Genomic DNA, 26,913 nt, shown 5'->3' with positions numbered 1-26,913 from the left:
AGTCAGGAGTAGGGACAGTGTTTACTATCGCCTTTCCTGAATTCTTTGTTCAGTGATACCAGAAGCACTGGTTGTTGTTTTCCTCTTCCTAATGTGTTAACAATGGTGATGGTTTATTCCAGCCCCAGAAAGGGAAAAACAAATATATTGGCAGGGATGCTGCTAGAAGTGTGAACAGGAATGTGAATGAAATGAACACTTTGAGAGCTGCTATTTTTACTATCGGTACCTGATTTTTCAAAATAATTCTAAGAACAGTTTTTCATCAAATTTGACCTAATGCCAGAATAACATCAAGCTTTTTCATCCCTGATGTTCCCCTGGAATCATCAAATGTTATTAGTTTGAGTACTTAGCGGCAGTTTAGAGGTGGCATATTATTTTGGTTTCCATTTTTAATCCAATACAGAAGGCCCTGCGGCACTAAATAAAAATGTCACCGTGTAAGATGTAAAGGCTTTCTGTCACAAATGTTTTTAAAAATTCATGAAGGGCTGAGGATTTGATTTTTCTTATCCTCTTTCTGTGATTTATTCATATTTAATGTTGGGTTCAACGTTGGAAGCATGAATAACTTTTTCAAATTAAAAACTGTGGTGAATCAGTTTTTTTTGAAGAAAAATTCTACCATGCCAGTTTTTGAATTATGCAGTTCATTCCTCTTCATGTGTTCAAGGGCCAGAGATGTTTGATTTTCCCAGTGGCTGGAATTCTCACTGGCAAAACCCTTCATTGTTGCGGGAGAGGTTGATTTCCCCAGCTACGTGGTCGTGACAGCTGTTGCCCTGGTATCAATAGACATTTTCCCTCAGGCACCAATCATGATCACACACGTGTGGTAGCAAAGGGGAAGAGTGGGAACAGACCTCACCTTGGGAACCATTGGATCTGTATATTTCTTTCTATTTTTGAGCTGCTGAGTTGCCTGTGTTTTTAGGAACATCTTTAGGCAGAGATAAGATCCAGTCTTCTCTATGGACAGTTCATAAATAATGTTAATAGAATTAGCCACAAATGAAGGAAAGGAAATGAACTCAAAAGAAACTCATAATCTTTCTTTTTTTGAACTAGTCAGTGGAAGCATAGGGTCTGAGGCGCTGGATTTTTTCTAAGCCCTTGGAGGCTTAAAAGACTATAGGGAAAAGAGCTGCTTGCTGGACTCATTTTTGCCTTTGTGGCAGGCAGGTAGATCTGTTTAGAGGACATGAGAGTATCTCCCCTTTCTCTGGGAGGCAGGTGGAATTCTAGATGGCTAGACAGAGATGCAGTAGGGTACACTGTCCTGGACATCCTGATTTCTGCCTGCCAATCCACCTGCCTGCCCGTCCTGCCCTCCTGGGCCTCCATTCCTGTATCCCTTCCTTTTGATTTCTTCCCTCCTACTTCCATTTTTCCAGCCTGCAGTGACTTTTGAGCATCTCCGTTGGGCCAGCTATTGTACCTCCATAGACTGAGTCAGCTCATGAAATGAGGGGAACTATGCCTGTTTTCTTTGCTAAAAATAGTCAACCTTTTATAAGAGTATAAACAAGAAAGAGAATAAATGCTACTAAGTGCCTACAAGGATAAAGCCCTTTTTACCTATTTTTCTCCCTTGTTTGTCATTGAGGATGAAACCTATTAAAGGGTGGCAGCCAGTATACAGAGCAGGGCATAAACCAAAGAATGTGGCTTTTTAAACCAATTTCGAGCATTTTGTCATTATGATCTGGATCTTATTCCTTTGCTTAATGGAGACAATCATCTTGATAAGTAAAATCATCTGTTTTTCCCCTCAGACTATTGGGAAGAAGTTACCTGCAACTACAGCAACTCCAGACTCATCAAAAACAGAAATGGACAGCAGGACAAAGAGTGAGTTTCCTTAGTTATCTGTTTCACATTTAAAAGCATTTGAGGATTTCCCAGTAACAGAAATGCTTTTTAGAAATCCCTATATAACCTTGATAGCTTTTGCAAACGCATCAGAAAAATGTACACAATTGTATTTTATTCAATTCCCCACCATTATGGTGGGCACAAGTTAGATTCAGAACTCCTGTTTTCGTTTTTGTTTTTTTCTTTCCCCTTATTACAGAACGTGGTCCTCTCCTGCTATATGTATCTCACTTGTATGAAGAGCTAGGGTTTATCCATATATAACAAGCATTTTGCACAGTTAAGGTGGCTGAAAGATTTTGGAGAGTGGCAAATTAAGCGCTTTAGGGATTCACGAGCCCTCAGGTCAGAGAGGCCTAACCACTTGACCAATTTTACTTACCTTTGACTTCCCACTGGTATCTTCAACACATCTCTGCTTGAATATCTCTAGATACCACTGCATGTCTGCAGGCAGGAGGCTCAAGTCTTTTTGGAAGGATTAGGCTAATGAATGGGAGGGGTTAACTGTGTTTTAGAACAGTGCTAGCCAATAGAAATATCATGTGTGAGCCACATATGTAATTCTAAATTTTCTAGTAGCCATGTTTAAAAAAAAAGGAAAAACAATTGGACTTAATTTTAATGTACTTTTATTTAACTCAGTATATCCAAATATTATCTCCACATGTTATCTACATAAAATTATTAAATGAGATACTTTCATTGCTCTCTTCATGTGAAGTCTTCACAATCCCATATGTATTCATAGGCATAGTATACCTCAATTTGCAGTAGCTACATTTCAAGTACTCAGTAGTCATGTGTGCCTAGTGGCAACCATATTGGAAAGTGTAGTTTTATTTTTTAAAGTATTTTCTCTTTAAAACAATGTTGTGGGTACATAGTAAGTGTATATATTTATGGGGTACATGAGATGTTTTGATACAGGCATGCAATGTGAAATAAGCACATCATGGAGAATGGGGTATCTATCCCCTCAAGCATTTATCCATTGAGTTACAAACAATCCAGTTACACTCTTTATTTTAAAATGTACAATTAAGTTATTATTGACCATAGTCACTCTCTTGTGCTATCAAATAGTAGGTCTTATTCATTCTTACTATTTTTTGTACCCATTAACCATCCCTCCTCCCCAGCCCCCAACTACCCTTCCCAGCCTCTGGTAACTGTCTGCCTACTCTCTGTGGACAGTATAGTTTTAGAGTAATTCTGGGGTCCAAGAGGGGCTTTCTGGGCTTGAAAATGAACACAGTTCCAAATGCTCAGCTCTCCTAAGCATGTGGGAGAATCCTGGCTCCAGCCCAAGCCTTGTTCAGTCCTAAAAGCATCTATTAACTACATCCACATACCTGGCCATCTAGGAACAGCATGGTGGGGGATGGGTCACTCATAAGAGTGGGTTTACAGGAAGCCCATATTCTAGGACCAGTTCTGTTATTAGCTAGCCATGTGAACTTGGGCAAATAATTTTATTCCTTTGGCCTTCCTCTTCATCATCTGCATTGTCTGTGAAGTCAGAGGGTTATACTAGAGATAAACCCCAGGGTTTATCCCAGCATCTTCATCCTCTCATTCAGTTCTAAAAGCTTTATAACTCAGAGGGGAAGGTTTCTGCATTCAAAAATTAAGCAGCTGATGGAAGAGCCAAAAGGAAGATGTGAACAATTCAGTAGGAATATGAGAAAGGTGTCTTTGGGTATAGATGTTAATATGCCTGTAAATGGTAGCAGGTCAGGAAAGGGAATTATTACTGTCAGCAAAGGCTTGAGGGATGTTTATTGACGGACATTTTTCATAGACACCAGGATAAGAATTTCTACAGTTGGGCTGGGCACAGTGGTTCACAGCTGTAGTCCTAGCACTTTAGGAGGCTGAGTGAGGCAAGTGGATCACTTGAGCCCAGGAGTTTGAGACCAGCTTCTTGGAAGGCTGAGATGGGAGGATTACTCGAGCCCGGGAGGTTGAAGCTGCAGTGATTGAGCCAAGGTCATACCACTGCACTCCAGCAGGGTGGCAGAGTGAGACCCTGTCTCAAAAAAAAAAAAAAAAAAAAAAAAAAAAAAAAAAAATCTTCAGTTTCAGGCCACACACACTGTCTCCGGTTGCCAAGAGCAAATTCTGGGGTAATTGTTCTTCCATGATTTCCATTTAGTGCCACCCCAGACCCCTAAGAAGCCCCCTAAAAAGCCCCTTTCATTTGGACCATTTCCCTGCTTCGGGATTTTGATATGACACCTATGTTTAGGTAACGGGCCACAGAGTAACTGAACAACTACATATTAGAAATGACCCTGAGCTTGGGATCTGAGCAACCTCCTTCCCTCTTCCTTCTGGCCAGAAGACAAACCTATAACAAAAATTGCCCAGCAGTGCAGAAGAGGGCAGCTCCTTCCTGTGTAGATGTCTGTCTCCTTAGCATGCTAAAATACTAGCTCACATCAGGGTTAAGAGCTGTGATGATTTTAAAAATGTTGATATGAGTTGGTATTTTCTGAGTGAACGTGAAACTCAGCTGATCAGGATTTAGTTAAACAATTAACATTATCATCCCCACCCTCTCAAAAAAAAAAAAGCTTTTATGATATTGAAATTCATCAGAAACTCATGCTGGGGAACAGATTGATATAATTTTCATAACAAGAGGAAAACTGTCTAAATATTCATAATGAAGTGCCCTGAGGTTCCTCCAGCTCACCACATCTGGAGTTTCCCTCTTTCTTATTATAATTGATACAGATTTGTGGCCTCTGTGGGATAGAAAAATAGCCCAAAGGGCTTTTGAATATTTTTCTGAAAAATAGTTTAGTCTTACAGATTCAGAAGACCAGTTGAACAGGTGGGTTGGGGGGAAAAATCCTTGACAGAATTTGTACAAGGGCAGATCAGGCTTCTGCATAAATTATGACTGCAGGACAAAGGCTGTTTTCCCTGCTGAACCTCATCTCACTTCCTAACTGGACACTCATACCGCCTTTGCAATCCCTTTGTTCATTGACTTGCTTCTTAGGAGTTGTCATCTGTGATGGCAACAAATGGAACCTTGTTGCTATCATTAGATCATTGGTCCCTCTAGGTTGAGGCGGTATCTTCTACTTGATATCCCCACCATGCAGCCTAGAAAAGTGCCATGGATTCAGTGGGCACATAAAAAGTGGTGGTTGAGCAAATGGAGAAGTAAAAATGATTATGATTTATCAGGCTGTAGATTGCACAGTTTTTTAAAAGCTATTAGCACCATGCATGGTGGCTCATGCCTGTAATCCTAGCACTTCATGGGGGCCGAGGCGGGAGGATCTCTTGAGCCCAGGAGCTTGAGGCCAGCCTGGACAACACAGTGAGACCCTGTCTCTACAAAAAATAGAAAAAATTAGTTGTGCATGGTGGCACATGCCTGTGGTCCCAGCTCCTTGGGAGGCTGAGGCAGGAGGATCACTTGAGCCCAGGAGGTCAAGGCTGTGGTGAGCCACGACCGTCCCACTGCACTCCGGTCTGGGTGACAGAGTGAGACCTTATCTCAGAAATATATATAAAAATTAGAAAGCTATTAGCCATTGGTCCCCTTTGCCAAGTGTACATATACCTGTATATGTAAGCCCCTCACAATGAGACCTTAAACACAATGGTAAGAAACATCTTTCGAAAGTACGTTCCAAACATCTACTTTAAGAGCCCTCTGCATGGAAAACAGTTCCATTCACTGTAGGAAAACAGCACATAATGTATCTCTTAAAAAGTATGCTTAGATTTAGCTCTAAAACATGTATATATAAAGCCCTCACGCACGATGAGATGCAATGCTAGAAACATCTCCCAAAAACATGTTTGAAACACTTGCTTACGAAATTTTATGCTTGGAAAACAGTTCCATTCGCTATATGAAAACAGCACATAATGCATCTCTACAGAAGCAAGTAGATTTAGCTTTTAAAGTTGTATATGGAAACCACATATAAGGAAACTTGAAATACAATGGTAAGGAACATCCTTCAAAAGCATGTTCAGAACACCAGCTTACAGAGCTCTCTGCTAGGGGAAAAAACAAAACAAAACAAAAAAACAAAACGAAACACGTTTGTTCCTGTAAGACACTTGAGCATGTTCTGGAGTCTGAGTGGTTAGCAGTGGTTGCTGGTGTTCCTTGGCTTGTCGGTGTTCCTTGGGGCTTGTCAGACCCTCTCTTCTTACCAGCCACTGCTCTCCCAATCGGCCTAAGACTGTTACCAGTGGAAGGTGTCCAGGTTCTTGGCGTCTTGAACAAATAATTGGACAAAACGCACAAACAAAGCAAGGAAAGAGTGAAGCAACAAAAGCAGAGATTATTGAAAATGAAAGTACACTCCACAGGGTCAGAGCGGGCGGCAGCATAGGGGCTCAACAGCTGCATTGCAGAATTTTCTGGGGTTTAAATACCCTCTGGAGGTTTCCCATTGGTTACTTGGTACACACCCTATGTAAATAAAATGGTGGCCCGCAGTCAGTCTGATTGGTTGTGGAAAGCAACCAATCAGAGGCTGAAGTGAAGCCACAAAGTTACACTTCTATGCAAACATCTGATTGGTTGCAGAAAGCAACTAATCAGAGATACTTTCGATTTTCCATCTGCCCCGCAGAAAAGGAGGGGGATTTGCAAAGGGAGTAGCCTCTGGTCCTGTTATTACTTAGGTGTGGAAAGTTGGGATTTTCCTTTTGATTTAGTTCTAGGAAGTCAGCGTGAATCAGCCTTAGGTTCTCTGCCTCCAGACCCTATTCTGCCTCAAGACCACCAGGGACAAGGCTGTAGTCTGACGAATTCAGGGTTATTGGCTCATGGTGACCAGGGAGACTGCACACCAGGGGACGTGTGGATGTTACACCAAGCAAAAGCAAAATTAAAAAAAAAAAGAAAAAAAAAAGTCGTTGCAGATTTTGAGAAGGGGTGGAATTTAGTGAAATGTAAATGAAATTATGTTTTGATAGGCTCAAGGCAAAGCAGGGCTGCGTGGCAAGGGGTCAGCATCAGGTCTTGACTGTGAGGTGGACTCAGGTCCCGTTTCTTTGGCAGTTACCAAGTGAAGATAGATGTGTAGGCCCTTACATGAGGCGCTGCACTTGGGCTGGAAATGAAGACTGCTTCTCTGGGTCAAGTGGCTTAGTGCCTTCAGGCAAGAGTGGAATGTTTCATTCTTCCTGATATAATTTTTTAAAAAACCAAGTTCCTGGTAGTTTGTCTCTAAAATCACATACTTTGTCAGGGAGTGAGAAAGTAGGAGCACTCCAAGAAGAGGGTTATTAAGGACACTTTGCAACTACTGCATATGCTTGGGAGAGAAACGCTGTTTCCTGATCACTTTGCAGGTGGCCTTATCTGTGTCTGTTGCCCCAGCCTCAACAATGGCTGGGCAGATTGCTACTTACTCAGTGCAGCTCATTTTTGCTTTCTCACCACATGTTTAAATAGGAAAAAAAAAAAAAGAAGGGTCGGCTCTCTTGTGTTGGGTTTTCCTCAGCTTCATAATATATACCCAGGAACTCTGATCCTATTTTTTCAGACTCAGTGGTTTTGCTCACATATCCTCACCCAAACTCACTCATTCTTGGGCCTGGGGATTTGGGCACATCCAATTTGCTGCAGCATGTTTCGTATTCACCCCTTTAGTGCCTCCCATGCCTGTCATGTACTGAAGCCCCTCATGCTTGATGTCCCAGGGGTACCCACCTCTTCCTAAGAAGCACCTTTCATCACCTGCTCCCCAATACAGACATCGCTGTCTGGATTCAGAGTGGGAGCCTTCCCAGGAGGGTGCCCAGCCTACCCATGTGGCTTAAGATCTGCATTTCAAATACAGTCCTCTTGAGAAAAAGGTTAACTCCCTTTGTGTTTTCCTGGTAGGTTTTCTTCCTCCCAAAGACTCTCCAAGGAGCTTCTCATCTGAGCTTCTCATCTGAAAGTACCATCGAGAGGAGCAGTGATCCAGCCTCTGCTCCATTGTAGAGACAAGAAGGGCTTTGCTTGTCAGATTTTCATTTCTTCTTTTTAAAATATACTTCTCTTTTTAGAGGAGGTTAAATGGTGTCATAATTCACACTTGTGAAATAATTTGAAAGTCAAATTCCCAACAGCATCCGAGACCGAAGGTGGTTGTTTGGAGTTATGGTCAGCTTCTTCATAAAGGAAGACACTGGGTTGGCATTGACAGACATACTGACAGACACATTGTGTTTCATTTCTCCATCTCAATTTAAATGTAGACCACGGCTTCTTCACCTCAGCAGTATTGATATTTGGGCTGGATCATTGTCTGTTGGTGGGCATTGTCCTCTGTGTGCATTGTAGAATGTTTAGCAGCATCCCTGGCCTCTACCCACTAGATGCCAGTAGCACTCAACCCCCATTCCCTGCCAAGTTCTAATAAGTAAAATTGTCTCCAGGTATTGCCAATATTTCCTGGGAAGCCCTAGTTTCAAAATGCTGGTATAGACTGTAGTAAGCCCCACGAGGGCATTGTGGCATCCCTGCTGCCTGGCATGCAGTGGACACTCGGTTGTTATTTACTGAATAGATGACAAGCCTAGTATGTATTTCACTACTCCTCACTAGCCCCAGATCCTCAGAATCTGACCCAGAACTGGAGTTCCTGTCTAAATCTAGCATATGGCACACCCACCCCCATTGCTACCACCATACTGGTCCACCTTCCAGGTCCCCACAACTGTTTTGCTCCTTCCTGGAATTAAACATTTGCTAATACCCATTACTAGACCAGTGGTTCTCACAGCGTGGTCCCAGAACTAGCAGCAGCAGGAGCATCACCTAGGAACTTGTTAGAAATGCAAATACCAGCCCTACAGAATCAGAACCCCTGGGGGTGGGGCCCAGTTGATCTATTTTTACAAGTTCTCCACTGATGCCAATGCCCACTCAAGCCTGAGAACCACTGACCTAGACTAAGGCTTTTTTTTTTTTTTTTTTTTTTTTTTTTTTTTTTTTTTTTGAGATGGAGTCTCGCTCTTTCGCCCAGGCTGGACTGCAGTGGCGCGATCTTGGCTCACTGCAAGCTCCGCCTCCTGGGTTCACACCATTCTCCTGCCTCAGCCTCCCTAGGAGCTGGGACTATAGGCGCTCGCCACCGCGCCTGGCTAATTTTTTGTATTTTTAGTAGAGATTGGGTTTCACCGTGTTAGCCAGGATGGTCTCGATCTCCTGACCTGGCGATCCACCCGCCTTGGCCTCCCAAAGTGCTGGGATTACAGGCGTGAGCCACTGCACCCGGCCTTTTGTTTTTTTTTTTTTTGGAGATGGAGTTTTGCTGTGTCGCCTAGGCTGGAGTGCAGTGGTGCAATCTTGGCTCATTGCAACCTCTGCCTCCCTGGTTTAAGCAATTCTCCTGCCTCAGCCTCCCGAGTAGCTGGGACTATAGGCACCCACCACCAAGCCCGGCTAATTTTTGTATTTTTAGTAGAGATGGGGTTTCACTATGTTGGCCAAGCTGGTCTCAAGCTCCTGACCTCGTGATCTGCCCGCCTCGGCCTCCCAAAGTGCTTGGATTACAGACGTGAGCCACCGCGCCTGGCCAGACTAAGGTTTTTAAAGCTTCCCTGATGATGAGAATCACCAGAGTATGTGTTTAGTAAATGGATTCCTGGTCCCACCTCAGATCTGAAGATTCAGATCTGCAGGGAAGAGGTCTGGGAAGATAATAGAATGAACAGGTGCCCCACAAAATTCTTACCAGGGATGATTGATTGGGAAACATACCCCAATCCTACTCCTCTGGTCAGTGTCCTAGAACATTGTACAAAGCCCACTGTCACTTTCTTCCTCTCTGACAAGATCCTGAGTCTCTTGTTTGGGAAGTGATTGTCCCATTTCAGATACTCTGACACTTTAAGCCGAATGCATGGCTCTCATCCTATCTTCACTGTTGTCTGGTCAACACTGTATGTATGCAAACCCTTTTCTGCTACTTGAGCTCCTCGAGCAGATAGTGTCTTATTTACCTTAATTTCTCTTTCCTAGAGCATAATAGAAGTCCACACCCTTATGTGCAATTCTAAAATACAAAAAGCTTTGAAAACTAAAATGTTTTATTACTCATTGGGTGATAAAACTTGTTCTGGACTGACATATGCCTACTCATAGTCTTTATTTTTCCCACTTGGAGTGACCAGTCATCCATTTACTGCAGAATTTTAATGGTTGGGTGCAGCCCCAGCCCCCAGCTGAGGATGTTACATATTATATGGTATATGCAGTATATTTCCTTTCTAAAATCTGAATAATCCTGTCCCCAGGGGTCTTCTGAGTGAGGGATTACCAACCAGTAGTGTCTGAGATAGTATTTGTCAGTTGAACGAGAGAATTTCTGATTATGATGTTGGTGAAACTAGACTAGCCCTGGGCTTGGTACTTTTGTTGTACTGTCCCAAGGGAAAGGAAAACTCCAGTTTTAGGTGTGACCTGGTACTTTCCAAACGCTGCTTAAAGCTCTGAAAGTCTTCCTACCAGAATCTGCCTATGACACATGGGGTTTTGATCTTTATACCCTAAAACTGAACTCAGAGAGTTGTCCTGGATTTAATGTTATTTCCTTCTGTGTATATGTTCAGCTTGCTGATATATTTATTCTGTTGGTTCTGCTTTTATTTTTTTTTAAGCTGAGAGGGTTTTTGCTTGTTTGTTTGAAGTTGGTTTGTTTTTATTGAATAGATTATAAAACTAGCTGCAGGCAGTCATGTGATGTGGGCATGTGAGTTCAATTCCTTTAACAGTCTGTTTTTAATATTATGTAAATTTCTTAAAGTTTAGAGATTGAAATAATGCTTTTTGGGGAGGGTGTAAATCATGACTGGACATTTTGGTGATTTTAATAGAGCCAGCTTCTTAAAATTTGAAAGCCAATAATTAGTACCGGGGCTCTTGATGTGGGAACTAGGTAACTAACAGCTTTGGGGTTCTCAAACCTTCTGATATTGTACACATTTTCTCTGCACATTTGAGTGTGTGTGTGTGTGTGTATGGTTTGTTGTGTTGTGTTTTTTTTTTTTCTGGAAAGAGTCATTGCTTTTTATCAGATTCTTAAAGGACTCTAAGACAAAAAAAGGCTTAAGAACTGATTTAGGATTTCAGTCTTATGCTAATTCATTAGTCACTTTTAACCTTTCTAAAGAAAAAAGACAAAATCATCTCAAATTGCTGGATAAATTATGCTTTATTTTTTTTTCCTTTCTCTCTCTCTGTGTGTGTGTGTCTATTCATTCCTATTTGATCTCTAATTAAATCCATCCAATTGATGAATAGATGGAAAATGCCTGCCTCTCAAAATTAATTTAATTCCCTTCTTCTCCAACTCTGTCCAATACTCATTTAAAATTTATAATCTTCCCACATCCAAAGGATGTGGAATTATACCCTTCTTTTAAGACATATCAAATGCCTGCTCTTTTGAGAACTTTCTCCTGAATGTAATCTTGCCTTTTTCTGAAACACAATATTCCATCGTAGTGAGTTTATGTGTATGCATGGGTTTGTCTTTTCTTTCTGCCATTCTCCTCCCCTTGCTTTTCTCCAAGAATTAGACTGTTACTTCCATGCAGGGACAGGAGGGGGTGATTGGGCTTACTTGTATATTACAGTCCCCCAAATTGGCAATATCTTTTTCATGGTGGTGGTCCAATAAATATTTAAGTGGAAGTCAGGAACATCTTTGTTCCATATACTTTAACATTAAAACCACAGACTCAGAGTTAATAATTTTTTTGCAGATAACAATTTTGAGTGTCTTAAAGCCACTGATACATCCAATGCAACATAGTATTTTTTTTCTTTCTTCTAAAAAAAAAAAAAACGGGATACATGTGCAGAATGTGCAGGTTTGTTACACAGGTATATGTGTGCCATGGTGGTTTGCTGCACCTATTGACCCATCCTCTAAGTTCCCTCCCCTCATCCCCCACCCCTCAACAGGCCCTGGTATGTGTTGTTCCCCTCTCCGTGTCCGTGTGTTCTCAATGTTCAACTCCCACTTATGAGTGAGAACATGCGGTGCTTGGTTTTCTGTCCCTGTGTCAGTCTGCTGAGGATGATGGCTTCCAGCTTCATCCATGTCCCTGCAAAGGACATGATCTCATTCCTTTTTATGGCTGCATAGTATTCCATGGTGTATATGTATCACATTTTCTTTATCCAGAAATATTTTTATTTTCTAATACTACTGAATTCAGGCTCAAATACCTCATCAGTAAAAATACATTCCTATTTTAAAATATATCATAATAAAGTGTGTGAAGCTAATGGTCGCCAGGTTTGGTCAGGAGTTCTGGGTGATACTGCCTGTGACTAGAGTCATAAAAAGTCACAGCTCAAAGTCAGAGCTGCCGGGAACTCAGGTCTAGCCCAGTGTGCCCCTTGGAGCCCTCAGAGCTTCACTGACATGTCTTTGGGGACCTGGGTGGGAGATGGGACAGCCCTACTCCCCAACCAGAACAGCTCTGTTTTAGTTGCTTTATATTTGAGCTCTGGAATACCTTGAAATTTGCTAAGTGTCCTGCTGAAGTTAACCAGACCCTCCTCTCTCCCCTCCTTGGCTGGTCCCTGATTTTATACCTGAGGACACTGAGGTCATCCAGAATTGTAGTGTGATTGTCTCAGGTCGTGTGCTTGCGAAAGCCCAGCTGGGAACCCAACCTAGTCCCAAGTATCCTGCCTTCTGGCCCCCAGTTCTCTTCTCCTCCTTGTGGCCCCTCCAAGTGTTCCTCCACTTTATAGGGGTTACTTGGAGATCATCAAGAAACGTTGAGTGGGAGCTCTGTGTCAGGTTCTAGGGGTGCAAAGAGGGCTGAGATATGCTGCAGCAACCCCTGGCACCAGTATCTTCTCTTTTTCTCTAACAGTGGTGCTTTCCAGATAATTCTGTGTCGAATGCCTTACACATAAAACGCATAGCTGCACAGTCAAAGTGTTCTAAAGCTGGATTATGGTGATGGTTACACAACTCTATAAATTTATTAAAACTCATCAAATTATCACTGATTTTCTTGGCATTCCTCTTGCAGTTGAAATATGATTTCAAGAGCACCAAACACTGTACTGACGTCCAACAAAGATAAAACTGTTAAAAGGAGAATGGCAGGGGCAGCTGTCTTCTTCAAGTCTGCCTGTCTGTCTCTCCGTGTCTGTCTCTCTCTCTCTCTCTGTCTCTCCATGTCTCTCTCTCTCTCTGTGTCTCTCTGTCTCTCTCTCTTTCTTTCCCTCTGTCTCTCTCTCTCTTTCACACACACACACACACACACACACACACACACACACACACCCACACACACCCACCCACCCCCACCAGGGAACAAAATCTAACAGCCTCTCCCACCCCCAGCAGATTTCCTCTCACTTCTCATTGGCTGCAAATAGAGCACCTGCCCATCCCTAAACCAATCACCAACAAAAGAGAGTGAGATTAACATTATTTGCCTGGACATATTTTGCTTTATCCCCAGGGCTGTGAGAGGGTTCCATGTTGCTGAATGTAATGCCTGAACAAATTAGGATTCTGTGAACTAGGAAGAGGGTGGGGAATGTCTGCTGGGATGTTAACCAACAGTCTCTGTTACACTTAATTAACTTTTTTTGACTGAAGGGAACAGAAACATGACCTGTTCTTTCTTTGTTGGCTGTGGGTTTCTGTATTCTTTGTAAAAATTGTTCCATGATTTCCATCCAAATAATTATTCTTAAAGCCAGGACTCTGTAGTGCAGTTCTTCAGTGATACTGTGTTTGTGTTGTTGTAAGTTTTGAGGTTGGTAGTCATATTTCACTAGCACAGTCAATAGGAAAATTGGTGAGGAGCTGTCATTATCCAATTTAAACATGTTTTAACTTTTTCTGTCTCTGTAGAACATTTGACCAATTCAGATTTGGGGAGGTTTGCTATTACTAAGTAAAGAGAGATAGAACGTTGGTAACTATGTGGGTTTAGGAATATGGTATTGATGGGATTTAGAACTATTGCCCCTCAGCACAGGTTAAGGGGCAAAAGCCATCAGAGGCCCAGAATACCCAAGATGGAAGATTTCCAACACTAGGACAGGGAATGTAACTAATATTTTCAAGCTATTGTAACAGAATATGAAAACATCTGCACAAAAGCAAAGTGAATACCGCCTCTCCTCCCTTCACTCCTTCCCCTTCCTCCCTCTGTTCTCTGTCCTATCCCAACCCTAGACCACAGTGTATCTGTATTATGGATTTCTGAATTGCTTTTATTTTATATGTCACAATCTCTGGTTGTTGGGATGTTAACCAAAATAAATAAACACATTTCAGTAATGTAAATTACACTAGGGACAGTATAATTGTCATCAAGAGGTTACCTCTAAGACATAGCTCTAGGTTGTGATCCGTCCACAGGAACAGGCCTGATGCTTGGGAAATATCTAAGGCCATTCACAGCCATTAGGTTTGTTGACTTTGATGCAGAATAATCGATGCCTGTCCCAGTAGATACTAATTCTCTTGAATTTTTCTTTCCACCTTCTGTCCTGAATCATCAAGGCCTAGTTTTCCAAGTCTCCATTTCCGAAATACACATGTTTTCACTATCTTCGTAACTGGTGCTTTCAGATAAATAGAGATGATTTAACAGCACATAGATGTTCAAAAGCATGTAATTCAGGACATACTTAAATCGATTTTTAGTGACCTTAGTATTTTTCCCTCTTTGGTGAGGGCTATTGCATCTCTTTGCTGAGGAACAGCCATCTATGCATAGGGAGGTTCCCACAGAAAGGCCATGGGACATATTTGAACAAGCTTACCCCCACACATATGTGTGTAAAGAATGTTCAGTCAGTACTTGTTGGCTGTTTATGGTTGGCATGTGCTTACATAGAAATACATTGACACTTGTCTCTTAAGACATACCATAATGGGGTAATTTTTCATTGTTTTATGTACCCTGGTAGCTTTGTAACATATATAAATACCTTGTTTCTAATTTAGTAATGTGTGGGAAAAGGCAGTGAGGCAAAACTTAAGGTTTTTTTGCCCTCTGTAGACGATATATGTTTATGCATGCACTTGAAGAGTATATAAAATGGTATATGTCTGTTTTCCTGAGTAAGGAAACATTTTTACCTTTCTGCCAGAGAAAAGCAAAGCAGTCAGGGGCATCTCACGATGTCACATGATTTGTAAGGGGAAAAAAGTGGAAGCCAATAAATATACATGAGCCAAAAGTGAGCACTCTCGGGTCATTTCCTGAGGGTCACCCTTTCTTCCTGCAGCAGTAATATGCTACCTGTTAAGTGTGCCTTTCCCTGAACTTAATGTGATAGAGATCATTTTCTCCTGGGCCAGCTCATTAGATAAAGCATTTTAAAGGTTATGTTTTCTGTTTTTCTTATAGGCAAGGATTACTGCAAAGTAATATTTCCATATGAGGCACAGAATGATGATGAATTGACAATCAAAGAAGGAGATATAGTCACTCTCATCAATAAGGTAAACAAAGGTTGTCTCCTACCTTCTAAACCGCAAACTGCTTTGGGGTGTTGACTGGACAGTATAAGCTTTTGCTTCAGGGCTTGAAAGCTTGGTTTTCTCAGTCCTGAACTTGTGAGGAAGAATCTTGCATCTTTCCTTTTGATCAAGCTAAGCCCAGCGTCCAAGTGAATGCATTCCTTGAGACGAGAATAGATTTGTTTGCCTTAGGACCAGCTGCAGATTTGCATGGTCCTTCAGAAAAGTCTGTTCCAGAAGGAATAACCCAAAAGGCAGCCTGCTTGGCTGGAGATCCTGCCCTCCACAGCAGCCAGGCTGCAGAGCTCTGTGTCCTGAGGTATCTGAGGAGGAGTTTTTTTAAAAGGCTGGTCATGCCTCACAGGCAGAAAACACTTAAAGAACATTTGCTGTTCAGATCAAAGACAGGTAGAGTGCCTGAGAGAATTTTTCCTGTCTCGTTTGGGCTAAGAAGGTTGAATGATTTTATTATTATTAGAGCCAGAGCCCTGTAAATAAACAGAGAGCTATAAAATCTGTGTGAAGTGATGCAGTTGAACAAGGGCCTTGGCTGTGTACTCTGTGTGCTTTCACACAATGGTACTCACCAAGTAGATGGTTGAAAGATACATTGTTTAAGCAATACCCAGAATATATGACTTTTTCTCTGAAGAACAGCATTTTTATGATGGTCAAATACGGTGAGAAGTTGATTGGTCTTGAAGATGTGTATGGTGGTTTTATTCTTGTATTCAGGGGAGTGACAGGGAACTTAGCACAGTTCCCTTAGCACAAGTGTGACTTGGGAGATCATCGTGGCTGCCTGCGCTCGCTCTTGCAGGGCTGGGAAGCCTTAGCAGGGTGGAGGATGCAGGGAAGGGGAAGAGATTGCAGGTGCGTAGAGTGGGGGTAGGCCCAGGGTCCCGCTGACTGTGGCCATTACTGAGAGAGTGGAGACTGTGGTGTCGCCGGCCCTCCCCCTCCCCCAGGGCTTGTCCATAAGGTGATCAGTAAGATTTACCTTTGTTATCAAGAGGTTACCTCTAAGACATGGCTTTAGAGATTGTGTGTTTTAAGAGCCAAATCCAAAGATGCCAGGGAACTAATGACCCCAGAAGTTAACTAGCTTGCCAAAGGTCAGGAGTTTTAGGGAGAAAGGTGGTCCTCTCATGGACTCCATATAACAGTGGTATGGAGTATATAATGCTTTCTGGAACAGCAAATCATTCCCTGTTTTGCAGATCACCCAAGAACTCGTCCATCTTTTTACCTGTACAGTATTCTCCCCTGAAGTTATTTCAGTATGTCTCTGTAGGTGTTGAACGTGGCAGGAGGAAATGAGGGGAAAAATGCTTCCCTCGTTGTTTTCTGCAAATGAGGCAGAAGTGATTCTTTTCTGTCTCTTTCAGATTGCTTTCTGATACACAGTGCATTTCCTATTTTTAATCAGACCTGTAACCAAACAAGCGGAATAAGGAAGTTGTTAAATGGGTGTGAAGCACGATACGAATGCTGTAATAATTAGCACAGATAATTTGGTTTTAGAAATACTGGGAAAAGGCTAGAGTGCTTTTTTCCCCCTTGATGATAAAGCAACCAGAGAATTAAATAACTGCTATTCTTTGCAGTGGGAGGGAGGGGGGGACTCACTAGCCTGTTTTTGTTTTGTCTTTGGAAGAGAGGGAGCCTCTTTTTAGTTGAAAACCTGGTATGTCAATAATATTTAATGAAGTCTGAGAAAAGACACACATCTATTTCTAACGTATTATACTCCAGTCCTTCCATTTGAATACATATCATAATGAGAACACATTCATCTTGATGATTTTGTTTCTAACCTCCCAGCCTGAGATCCAGTCTGATAAAAATTAATGTGATTTTTCTAATGACCTTAGTCAGAAAGGGATTATCTATCGGTCCCATCCACATGGTACAGATAAATGAACAGGTAGATGTGGCAGGCTGCTTTCAAGAGTGTCCTGAAGGTTACATCCCATTTTTCTAGTTTCATAGATTAACGTATTTGAAAGCAGTTTAGAAACTGAAGCAGCGCACTGCTATTAATATTATATTTGCAAAACATGACGTTGTCATCTCCGCTGTACACTTGGTCTGCTGACCTGACTTTCACACTGATCCAACTCCTCAGGCCTAGAGTTCTCATATCACCATTTTGACACTTGGTCCTCCTAGTCCCACCCTGCTCCCACCCGCAAGCCTTTCTCCATCCCTGCCACTTCCTGCCCTGCAGAGCTAAGCACAGGCTTGAGTTGTTCTGTATCTGTCCAGGCCAGGTGAGCAAGGACCAGGCTTCCTCCATCCTTCTTTCTCTAGCACCCACCATAGCACCTGGTCTGGAGGAGAGCCCTGGGGTGGTGAAGGATGGAGGGATGTTTCCCCCCGCTCCAGTGTCCTCTACCCACTTCATCCCTAGCACCTCAGCCCCTTCTTTTTGTCATTCTCTAACAATGCTGTGCTCACTTACCCTTCTGCACCAATCAAAATCTTTAGTAACTTTCTTTTTCTTTATTGTAAAATCCAGATAGATGATCCTAGCACTCCTTCACCCGGCCTGGCCTCAGTCTGTCTTGGTGGCCTTGGTCCATGTGGCTGTTCTGCAGGTACCCCCCGTATATCCCCCTCCTGCTCATGTGTCCTCACTAACTTGACTCAGACCATGTTCCTGATGCCCGAGATGCCCTCTACCTACCCACATCGCTATTTTTTGTTTGTTTTGTTTTATTTTGTTTTTGAGACAGGGTCTCACTCTGTCACCCAGGCTGGAGTGCAACCATGCGATCTCGGCTCACTGCAACTTCCACCTCCCAGGTTCATGTGATTCTCCCACCTCAGCCTCCTGAGTAGCTGGGATTACAGGTGTGTGCCACCATGCCTGGCTAATTTTTGTATTTCTAGTAGAGACGAGGTTTTACCATGTTGCTCAGGCTGGTCTCGAACTCCTGACCTCAAGTGATCCACCCGCCTCAGCCTTCCAAAGTGCTGTGATTACAGGCGTGAGCCACCGCAGCCGGCCTAGCCGCTGCACCCAGCTTCCAGTTTGCTGGGTTTTTTTGGATAGCTAATCACACAGCCAGTCTTAACTCATGCTGCTTGGGCCCATTTTAGAGCATGCTGCTTAAGAAAATCCTTTGTGCTCTATCATTTTGCTTTTATTATTTTTTTATACAACCTGCTCGGAAATCAGATCTCTTGCTATCCCGTGCTTGTGCAGATTTTTACTTTTATTTCCATAAAATGCCTGCCAGCCTTAACCTAGCATTCCAGTTTGCTGGAAGCGGTGTGTTCAGATGACAAGTGCCATGTAGGCTACCAGCTCCCGGAACCAGGGTTTGAATCCCAGCTCCACTGTTCCTGGCTGTGTCTCTTCGGGCATGTTGCTTACCCCCTCTGAGTCTGAGTTTCCTCAGCCATAAAGCAAGGGCCATAAAGCTGACCTCACAGGGCTGCTGCGAGGATTTGCTCTGGCAGGGAGGGGTCTGTCAGTGGCACCCATAATTCTAGGAATTGTCACCCAACCCTGGCTGCTCTTTCTTGGGCCCTGGAAGTGGGAATGGAAGGGCTCTTGTGTCTGAGCCCAGTTTGCTGCTGAGGCTGGAATGCCATGACGTTAAGTAGGTTAAAATGGTAAAAAATCCACCTAAAATAGTTAAGTATTCACAGTGGAGGATATTTTAGCAAGAATTTGGAAAGAAAACATGCCATAAATATTTTGCTTGCTGAAAGTGGGAAGAATGGAGTCGGAGCCTGTAAAACCGTGCTGACATTATAGAAAATTGTTACTCTTTCTCTAAGTTAGGAATCGCCCAGAAGTTCATTGAGATGATTGTATACTGTTGCTATTATAAAATGAATGGTTTCACCATGATCTGTTTAATATGCATTCTGATACGCATATTTATTGGATGTAGGAGTTGAGGTGAAAGACTGGAATTGCTGTTCTCTAAATTCTGTGTTCGCCGTAGAGGCTCCTGATAGACCCCGAATTCCTCTGACATTTACTTTGGTATCAGTGAAGGTGGTTTCCCTTTGCCCTGCTTTTCTGTGCTGTAGCAGGAGTCACAGAGCAGGCTTTGCCCTCATTTTTAGCCCTAGATTGTCAGTTCATGTGGCTTTCTAGAAAATGAGTCAGACACCTTTAGTGGGTGTGTATAAGCCCTCTGCAGTTCCTGAAATAATGTGCAAAGACCCAAACTATTTCTGTGTGTCCCTGGAAACCAGGAGGAAATGTGGCAACCTGAATGGTTTGTTTTCTAGTTTATTTATAAAGAATTCTTGTGAATTTAGGAACATTTCCACTCGTGCAGAACACACCTGTGTTTAGCTTTTATTTCCAGTCACTCAAAAATAACTCCCGCGTCTGTGTTCCTGCCACCCCCATCCCTGCCTTCCTGATTTGTGCTCAGAGTGTGTTTGAAAACGTTCCGAAGCTTCTGGGTCTCATTCTCAACTGGAGAAGCTTCCTGGAGAAGGGCTGAGGGCAGCTTGGCAGGAGCTATGCCAGGGCTCCGCTGCAAGGGTGAGATGGCCATTGCAAGGTGTCCCACGCTGTGGCCGCTGCCGCTTGGGGCAGAATGAGCCCAGCTGTGGAGAGTGGCCATGTTCCCACTCTTGGCCAACAGCCTCCTGGCCTCAGAGCAACAGCCGTTCCTCACAGCTCCCACTAACCTAGGAGGAAAGGCTTCCTCTGTGACCCCACTGTAAACAAGGACCTTTAGGTGTTTCTTATCAAACAGGCTTCCTTGGGTAGTTGTGTCTTTGACCCTTAAAGCATACCCAACCCCCATGTCTTCATTGTTTTAAGCCTATTTGATGACATCAAGATCAACGCTTAGAAAGCTAACATTATTGGTCAAAATCGTGGAGTCGTAGAGATGGAGGGAAGGGAACGGAGGCAATATTAGCTAGCATTAATGTTCATGGAAGGAAACTGATAGACACACCCTAGAGAAAGAGGGGACCCAGGCTGGGCTCAGTGGCTCCTGTCTCTAATCCTAGCAGTTTGAGTGGCTGAGACGGGAGGATCACTTGAGCCTGAGAGTTTGAGACCAGCCTGGACAACATGGTGAAACCCCATCTTCACAAAAAAATACAAAAATTAGCCAGGTGTGGTGTTGTGTTCCTATAGTTCCAGCTACTCGGGAGGCTGAGGCGGGAGGGTTGCCTGAGCCCGGGAGGTTGAGGCTGCGGTGAGCCATAATTGTGCCACTGCACTCAGGCCTGGGGGACAGAGTGAGACCCCGTCCCCCAAACCACAAAAAAGAGGGGACCCATAATATTAGCTAAAGACAGTTAGTGGCATCCCCAACACAGTAGTACAGTCATCTTTCCTTGGACTGTGAGGATTATCCACTGAAGATTATTGACAGTGATTTTAATTTGCACCCTGTCCTCTTCCCCTCACAATGTTCATTCACTCATTCATTCATTCATTCATTCATACATTGAAGAATATTTATGGTGTGCCAGGAGCTGTGCAAAATGCTGGGATACAATGGTGAGCCAAAAATTCAAACCAGGAATTTTGCTTCTTTGTAGGGACCCCAAGTATTTGGAGCTAGACATGCTGTGAGGGCACAGTTAGAATCGCTCCTTTCATCTTTACCTCAACGTGTTTTCCTCCCTCCTGTCCCAGACAACAGTTGAACATTTAATTAACTTAATAATAGCTAGATCTTCCTCCAGGACCACAGCTTCCCAGCACAGGATTCTGGACCACTGGCAGCAAGAGCCCGGGACCATCATCACCATTCCCCTTTCCTCAGGAGTCTCCCCGGAGCTCAGCATCTCCCCTCATCTTCACAGCAACCCCGGGAATTAGGTGGGACCATGCGTGTTCTCTGCAGATTACAAAGGAGGAGCAGAGGCCCAGAGTGCTGAAGCAGCTTTCCCGAGGGACTCCCAGCAAGTCAGTGGCAGAGCCAGGTCAGAGGCGTCTGCTGACCCTGGGCCAAGTGCTCTTGGAACTTGGGGGCTGGGCAAGGTGGTAACTGCGGGTGGAGTTCGTGTTTCCTATGGGGCTGAGTCACTTCCAGAAGTGACTCTTGTCTACTCATTGAGAGTCCTCATTGTTACTGGATATCCAGGGCAAGTGTCTGTGGAGTTTCCTTTCTAAGGTAATGACATTATCATTGTTACTTAGCAGAAAAACAATATTACCATGCCATCAGCCCATGCTTTGTTGCTGATGCTTGCATTTTGAAATCTGTGTTTCCAATCTGTTAGGGTCAGGACATCACTGTGGTGGTTTCTGGATCATCCATGACTGTAGGAGCCCACTGTCACCTCTAAAAGAGTGAAATGATGGTCCATGCAGAGGGAATGATGAGTTCAGCTTAGGGTTGACATTGGTTCTTTTTGTGCCTGAGGCCCGCCTCCCCAACTGCTTTTTTCCAGTTTCTTCCCATGCCCAGAGTATTTTGCCTTCCTCTTTTCTTCCCAGCCTGGTTGCCACTTAGCTTTCCACTCGCTGTCGTGGGGAAAAAAAAAAAAAAAAAAAAAAAAAAAAAGGCAGGCGGGAGTCCTGAGGTCCTTCCTAAGACATTCTATGATCAACTCTGTTATTTTTTTTTGTTCTAATGTTTATTTCCCCTTCCTGCCTCCCTCCCATTAATTCATTAATAAACTAAAACATGTATTCATGAGAAAAATGTTTTCAGACTTCCTTGCTTCCCACCCCACAGGAAAATAAGGTTGCCTTCACAAAGAGAAGTGGCCTTAGGAATCTCAAGCAAGATCCTTAGCTTGGTAGGAATAAAGCTGATCAGCTAAATCGATTGCTGGCCCTGACCCTTTCTCTCTGAACTGCTGAAGCTTTTAGCAGAGCTCAAATGGTAGGATTAAATGTGGTTCCAAGGGTGAGGAGTAAATTAGCAGGTGTCACCCTGAAGATGATGACATGCTGACAGACCCATTAGACAGACATGTTTTATGAGTGAATGAAGAAGTTAAGCATAGGTCTGGGATGATCTGGGTTTACAGACATTTGGAAAATGTCAGTGTTGAGCAAATGAGTCATTTATGTCATAGAATGTATTTCTTGCAGCATGGCCTATCTTGTTAGACTGCTTATGTCCTTATTCTAGACAGAAGTCACAATATATCTCCTCCTCAGAGCATTTAAAACCCAAAGGAATACAATTTGTTGCTGTTTTGTCTTCCTTTTATAAGTAGCCAGGACACTGGGACCAGTGAGAAGAATCATTACCATCACACAGACATAGTTTTAAATTAGATGAGGATGGTAAACATAGGGCTTGGGGTGGGAGAAAATATCTTTTTAGTTTACCAGTAGACAGTTGTTGGAAGGCCACCCCAACATTTTGATGGTCATTATTATAGATTTTTCCTTTGTATCATGGACAGATGAGTTTGCAGCTGATGTAAGTTCCTAGGTTCATATGCCTACACAAATTATATAAAAATGTCTAAAGAGATCCTGTGTTTATTCAACCTAATTGTCATATCTCTGCAGAATGTTGTGCTAAAGTGGCAGGACATCAGTAATCCCCCATCTTGGGACACTTTTTTTCCCCCTCTGCAACACACAGAAAAAAAAAATCTGTAGGTATCTTAAGGAATTAGAGAAACTCCCCTTTTTTTTCTGTTTCTATCTCCACCCTTTCTATTTGTATTACTCTGATAGGGGTGTTCTGAGGCTTAAATGACATGTTGTATCTAAAAGTGCTTTGGAAACATAAAGGTTAAATCATAGGGCTGGGTGTAGTGGCTCACACCTGTAATCCCAACACTTTGGGGAGGCTGAGGTAGAAGGATTGCTTGAGCCAAGGAGTTTGAGACCAGCTTGGGCAACATAGCGAGAGACTCTGTCTTTACACACACAATATTTTCTTTAAAGGTTAAATCATAGTTATTGCTATGATAAGTTATTAGAAGAAGATGAAAAGACAAATGCCGGGCAACTGAATGTTCTTTCTTGGTATATTGAACTGTCCTGAAATTAAGGTCAGTACTTCCCCTGAAGTTCCATTTCATTATTTATTTTAGCTTTTCTTAGGATGAAAGTAATGTATTACAGTTGTATAACCTGTCTTGTTCAGTATCTCAAAGCTCTTTGCATTCATATTTGCATTTTATTAAAATACACGGTTTCTGAGATGAAAGTGGCATGGGATACACTTTTTTGTTTGTTTGTTTTTTGAGATGGAGTCTCGCTCTGTCACCCAGGCTGGAGTGCAATGGCGTGATCTTGGCTCATTGCAACCTCCGCCTGCCGGGTTCAAGTGATTCTCCCGCCTCAGCCTCTGAGTAGCTGGGATTACAGGCAACTGCCATCATGCCTGGCTAATTTTTGTATTTTTGTAGAGACGGGGTTTCACCATGTTGGCCAGGCTGGTCTTGAACTCCTGACCTCGGGTGATCCACCTGCCTGGGCCTCCCAAAGTGCTGGGATTACAGGCATAAGCCACCACGCCCGGCGGGGATACACTTTTAAGTAATACTTTAAAATTGTATAAATAACACTTGCTCTTGGAAAAAAAATGAGAAAAACAGACAAATAAATACAAAGAAAAATCAAAATTACCGGTGACCTTACCACCTTCACATACCTCTTAATATTTTAGCAATTATTCTTTCAGACTTTTTCCATATGTGCACATAATTACAGTTTAAAATAAAAATAGGATCATAGGATCATATTATATACACTATTTTATAATAACCCTCTTTGTCCAAAATACATCATGATTATCCTTGGCAGCATGGGTAAATGATTCCTTAGCATCCTGAATCCTAATGTATGGAGAGAGTACCAAAATCCCCTTTTTTTTTGAGCCAGAGTCTTACTCTTTTGCCCAGGCTTGAGTGCAGTGGCATGATCTCGGCTCACTGCCACGTCCGCCTCCTCGGTTCAAGCGATTCTCGTGCCTCAGCCTCCTGATTAGCTGGGACTACAGGCCTGTGCCACCACACCCGGCTAATTTTTGTATTTTTAGTAGAGATGGGGTTTCACCATGTTGGCCAGGCTGGTCTCGAACTCCTGACCTCAAGTTATCTGCCTGCCTTGGCCTCCCAAAGTGCTGGGATTACAGGCGTGAGCCACTGGGCCTGGCCCTCGACAATCCTCTTTTATGCTTAGCTTGTTTCCAGTTTTTCTTTGTGTTAGACCGTGTTGCACGTAGTCATCACCCTGTTCAACAGTCTTTGTGTGCATTTCTGCCACTTCCTCCTAGCTGTGATACCTTGGCAGGTTACTCATCTCTGTGTGCATCAGTTTTCACATCTGTGAAATGAGAGTAATAATAGTACCTACATCCTGGTGTTGTGAAGATTAAATGAGATGAAGTAGGTAAAGCATTTAGAAAGCCTGGGTCCTAATAGCTGCTACATAAATGTTAGCAGTTACTATTTCCTGATGATAAATTGCTCAATGTAATACTGTATTGATGCATTTTGAGGGCCTATTGAGGATACATCCTGAAAGATTGTGCCAATTTAGTCTCCTCACAGGAGTGCATGCAAATATATTTCCCTATTCTTGTCATCCCTGGATATTATCATCTTTTTAAATCTCTGCTAATGTGATTTGGGCTCTGCTAATTCTGCATTTTAAAAAATGATTACCAAGCTTGAACATTTTATGCATCATTTCCAATTGATTTTTATAAAAATACCTTATATTCATGACATTAACCTGTCATCTTCATATTACAAATATTTTTTCTTAGTTTATGACTCATGGAGATCTTTAAGAAAAAAGTCATTAAAATAAATGCCTTTTAGGCTTAAAATTTCCTCATTTTATAGTTAACTGTATAGTGCAGTAAAATCTGTCCTTTTAAGAATAGTTTTGATTAAGGTTTTTATATTTTATTTCTAGCTGGAAATGGTAGCCAACTATTAAATGCATTATTTTTCTGCCTTCCTCAGGGCTTTCAGTGTTTTTATTTAAAGCTTCTGTCTTTACAGTATTTTTTTTTATAGTGGCATTGAGAGAGTCCCTGAGGTTCTGCATGGATGCGTATAAGGATCCTCATATCCTAGACCAGGGTTTGGCAAACTTCTGCAAAGGGCCAGGGAGTAAATATTTCAGGCTTTGTGGGTCGTGCAGTCTGTGTCACAATTACTCAACTCTGCCATTTTAGAGCAAAAGCAGCCATAGAGGTAAATGAATGGGTGTAGCAGAGTTCCAATGAAACTTTATTTATGGACACTTAAATTTGAATATCATATAATTTTCACATTTCTTGAAATATTATTCTTCTTTTGATTTTTAAAAACCATTCAAAAATGTAAAAACTATTCTTAGTTTGTGGACCATAGAGAAATAGGTGGCAGGCTAGACTTGGCCCATGGGCTGTAGTTTGCTGGCCCTTGAAATAGAATATCTGGAAATAGACTCATAAAAAAATCCAGCCAATTAATTTTCAACAAAGATACAAAGACAGTTTAAGAGAGGATAATCTTTTCAAGAAATGGTGTTGGCGACTGGGCGTGGTGGCTCACGCCTGTAATCCCAGCACTTTGGGAGGCCGAGATGGGCGGATCACGAGGTCAGGAGATCGAGACCATCCTGGCTAACACGGTGAAACCCCATCTCTACTAAAAATACAAAAAAAAAAAAAAATTAGCCAGGTGTGGTGGCAGGCGCCTGTAGTCCCAGCTACTAGGAAGGCTGAGGCAGGAGAATGGTGTGAACCCGGAAGGCGGAGCTTGCAGTGAGCCAAGATTGCGCCACTGCACTCCAGCCTGGGCGACAGAGCAAGATTCCGTCTCAAAAAAAAAAAAAAAGAAATGGTATTGGCATAATTGGACACCCATAGGCAAAAAAACAACAACAACAACAACAAAAAACTAACCTCAACCTATTATACAAATTTAACTCAAAATGGACCATAGATCTACATGTAAAACATAAAACATCAGAAGTTATATATGAAACACAGGAGAAAAGAGTTGTTAGACATGATACCAAAAACACAATCCATAAAAGAAAAAACTTGCCAAATTGAACTTCAGCAAAATTAAAAACTTTTGCTCTGCAAAGACACTCTTGAGAGAATGTTATTGGCTAGTCTATTTTTCCTACAAGGCCATCTAAGCCCCAGTGTTCAGTAAGTAATTGCCTGCTACGTAATTGCGTGGATTTGAAGGACCTTGGTTTCATTCTGAGTCTTCCTGGGAATACCTCTTGTAATACATGGATCTTTCACATTGGAGCCTTTCCTTGCCCCGTGCCCTTTCTCCCCCGTGGTGGCAGACAGACAGAGCCATACTCCAGTAGTCTGTTCTGGACTCAGCTGAGCAGCCCGAGGGCCTAGATTTGACTTTGGAATTGTATTTTTTACTCGCTGCACAGGCCTAGAAGCTAAATCAGCTAAGTATAGATTAAAAGGCACCAAACAAGTTTTCAGGCTGAGAAATATGTTTTCCTAGTAGAAGAATTTCTTAAAAGAAGTGTGGGTTTGTCTGGTGAAGAATGGAAGTGGAAGATAGGAATTTAGGAATTTACTAATAGTCGCTGTAGCTGGCTTCAGTGTTCTTGACCTTCAAAATGATCATGGCTATGCCCTTCACCTCC

The 26,913-nt window shown here is 42.6% G+C and overlaps 1 protein-coding gene across 7 annotated transcripts in view; it reads left to right on the top strand.

The window, feature by feature from the left end:
- Positions 1-26,913, top strand: part of SH3KBP1 (SH3 domain containing kinase binding protein 1) — a 356,010-nt gene that overhangs the window by 240,012 nt on the left and 89,085 nt on the right. For all 7 annotated transcript variants that reach the window (XM_002831442.5, XM_054544393.2, XM_054544392.2 and 4 more), the window contains 2 exons: positions 1,779-1,854; positions 15,262-15,356. In XM_002831442.5, the coding sequence (XP_002831488.2) occupies positions 1,779-1,854; positions 15,262-15,356 (171 nt within the window). The remainder of the gene's footprint in view (positions 1-1,778; positions 1,855-15,261; positions 15,357-26,913) is intronic.

This window comes from Pongo abelii, chromosome X, assembly GCF_028885655.2.
Source record: "Pongo abelii isolate AG06213 chromosome X, NHGRI_mPonAbe1-v2.0_pri, whole genome shotgun sequence".
Taxonomy (NCBI): Eukaryota; Metazoa; Chordata; class Mammalia; order Primates; family Hominidae; genus Pongo; species Pongo abelii.
The sequence above is the reverse complement of the archived record's forward strand: the minus strand, read 5'-3'. Positions and strand labels throughout refer to the sequence as shown.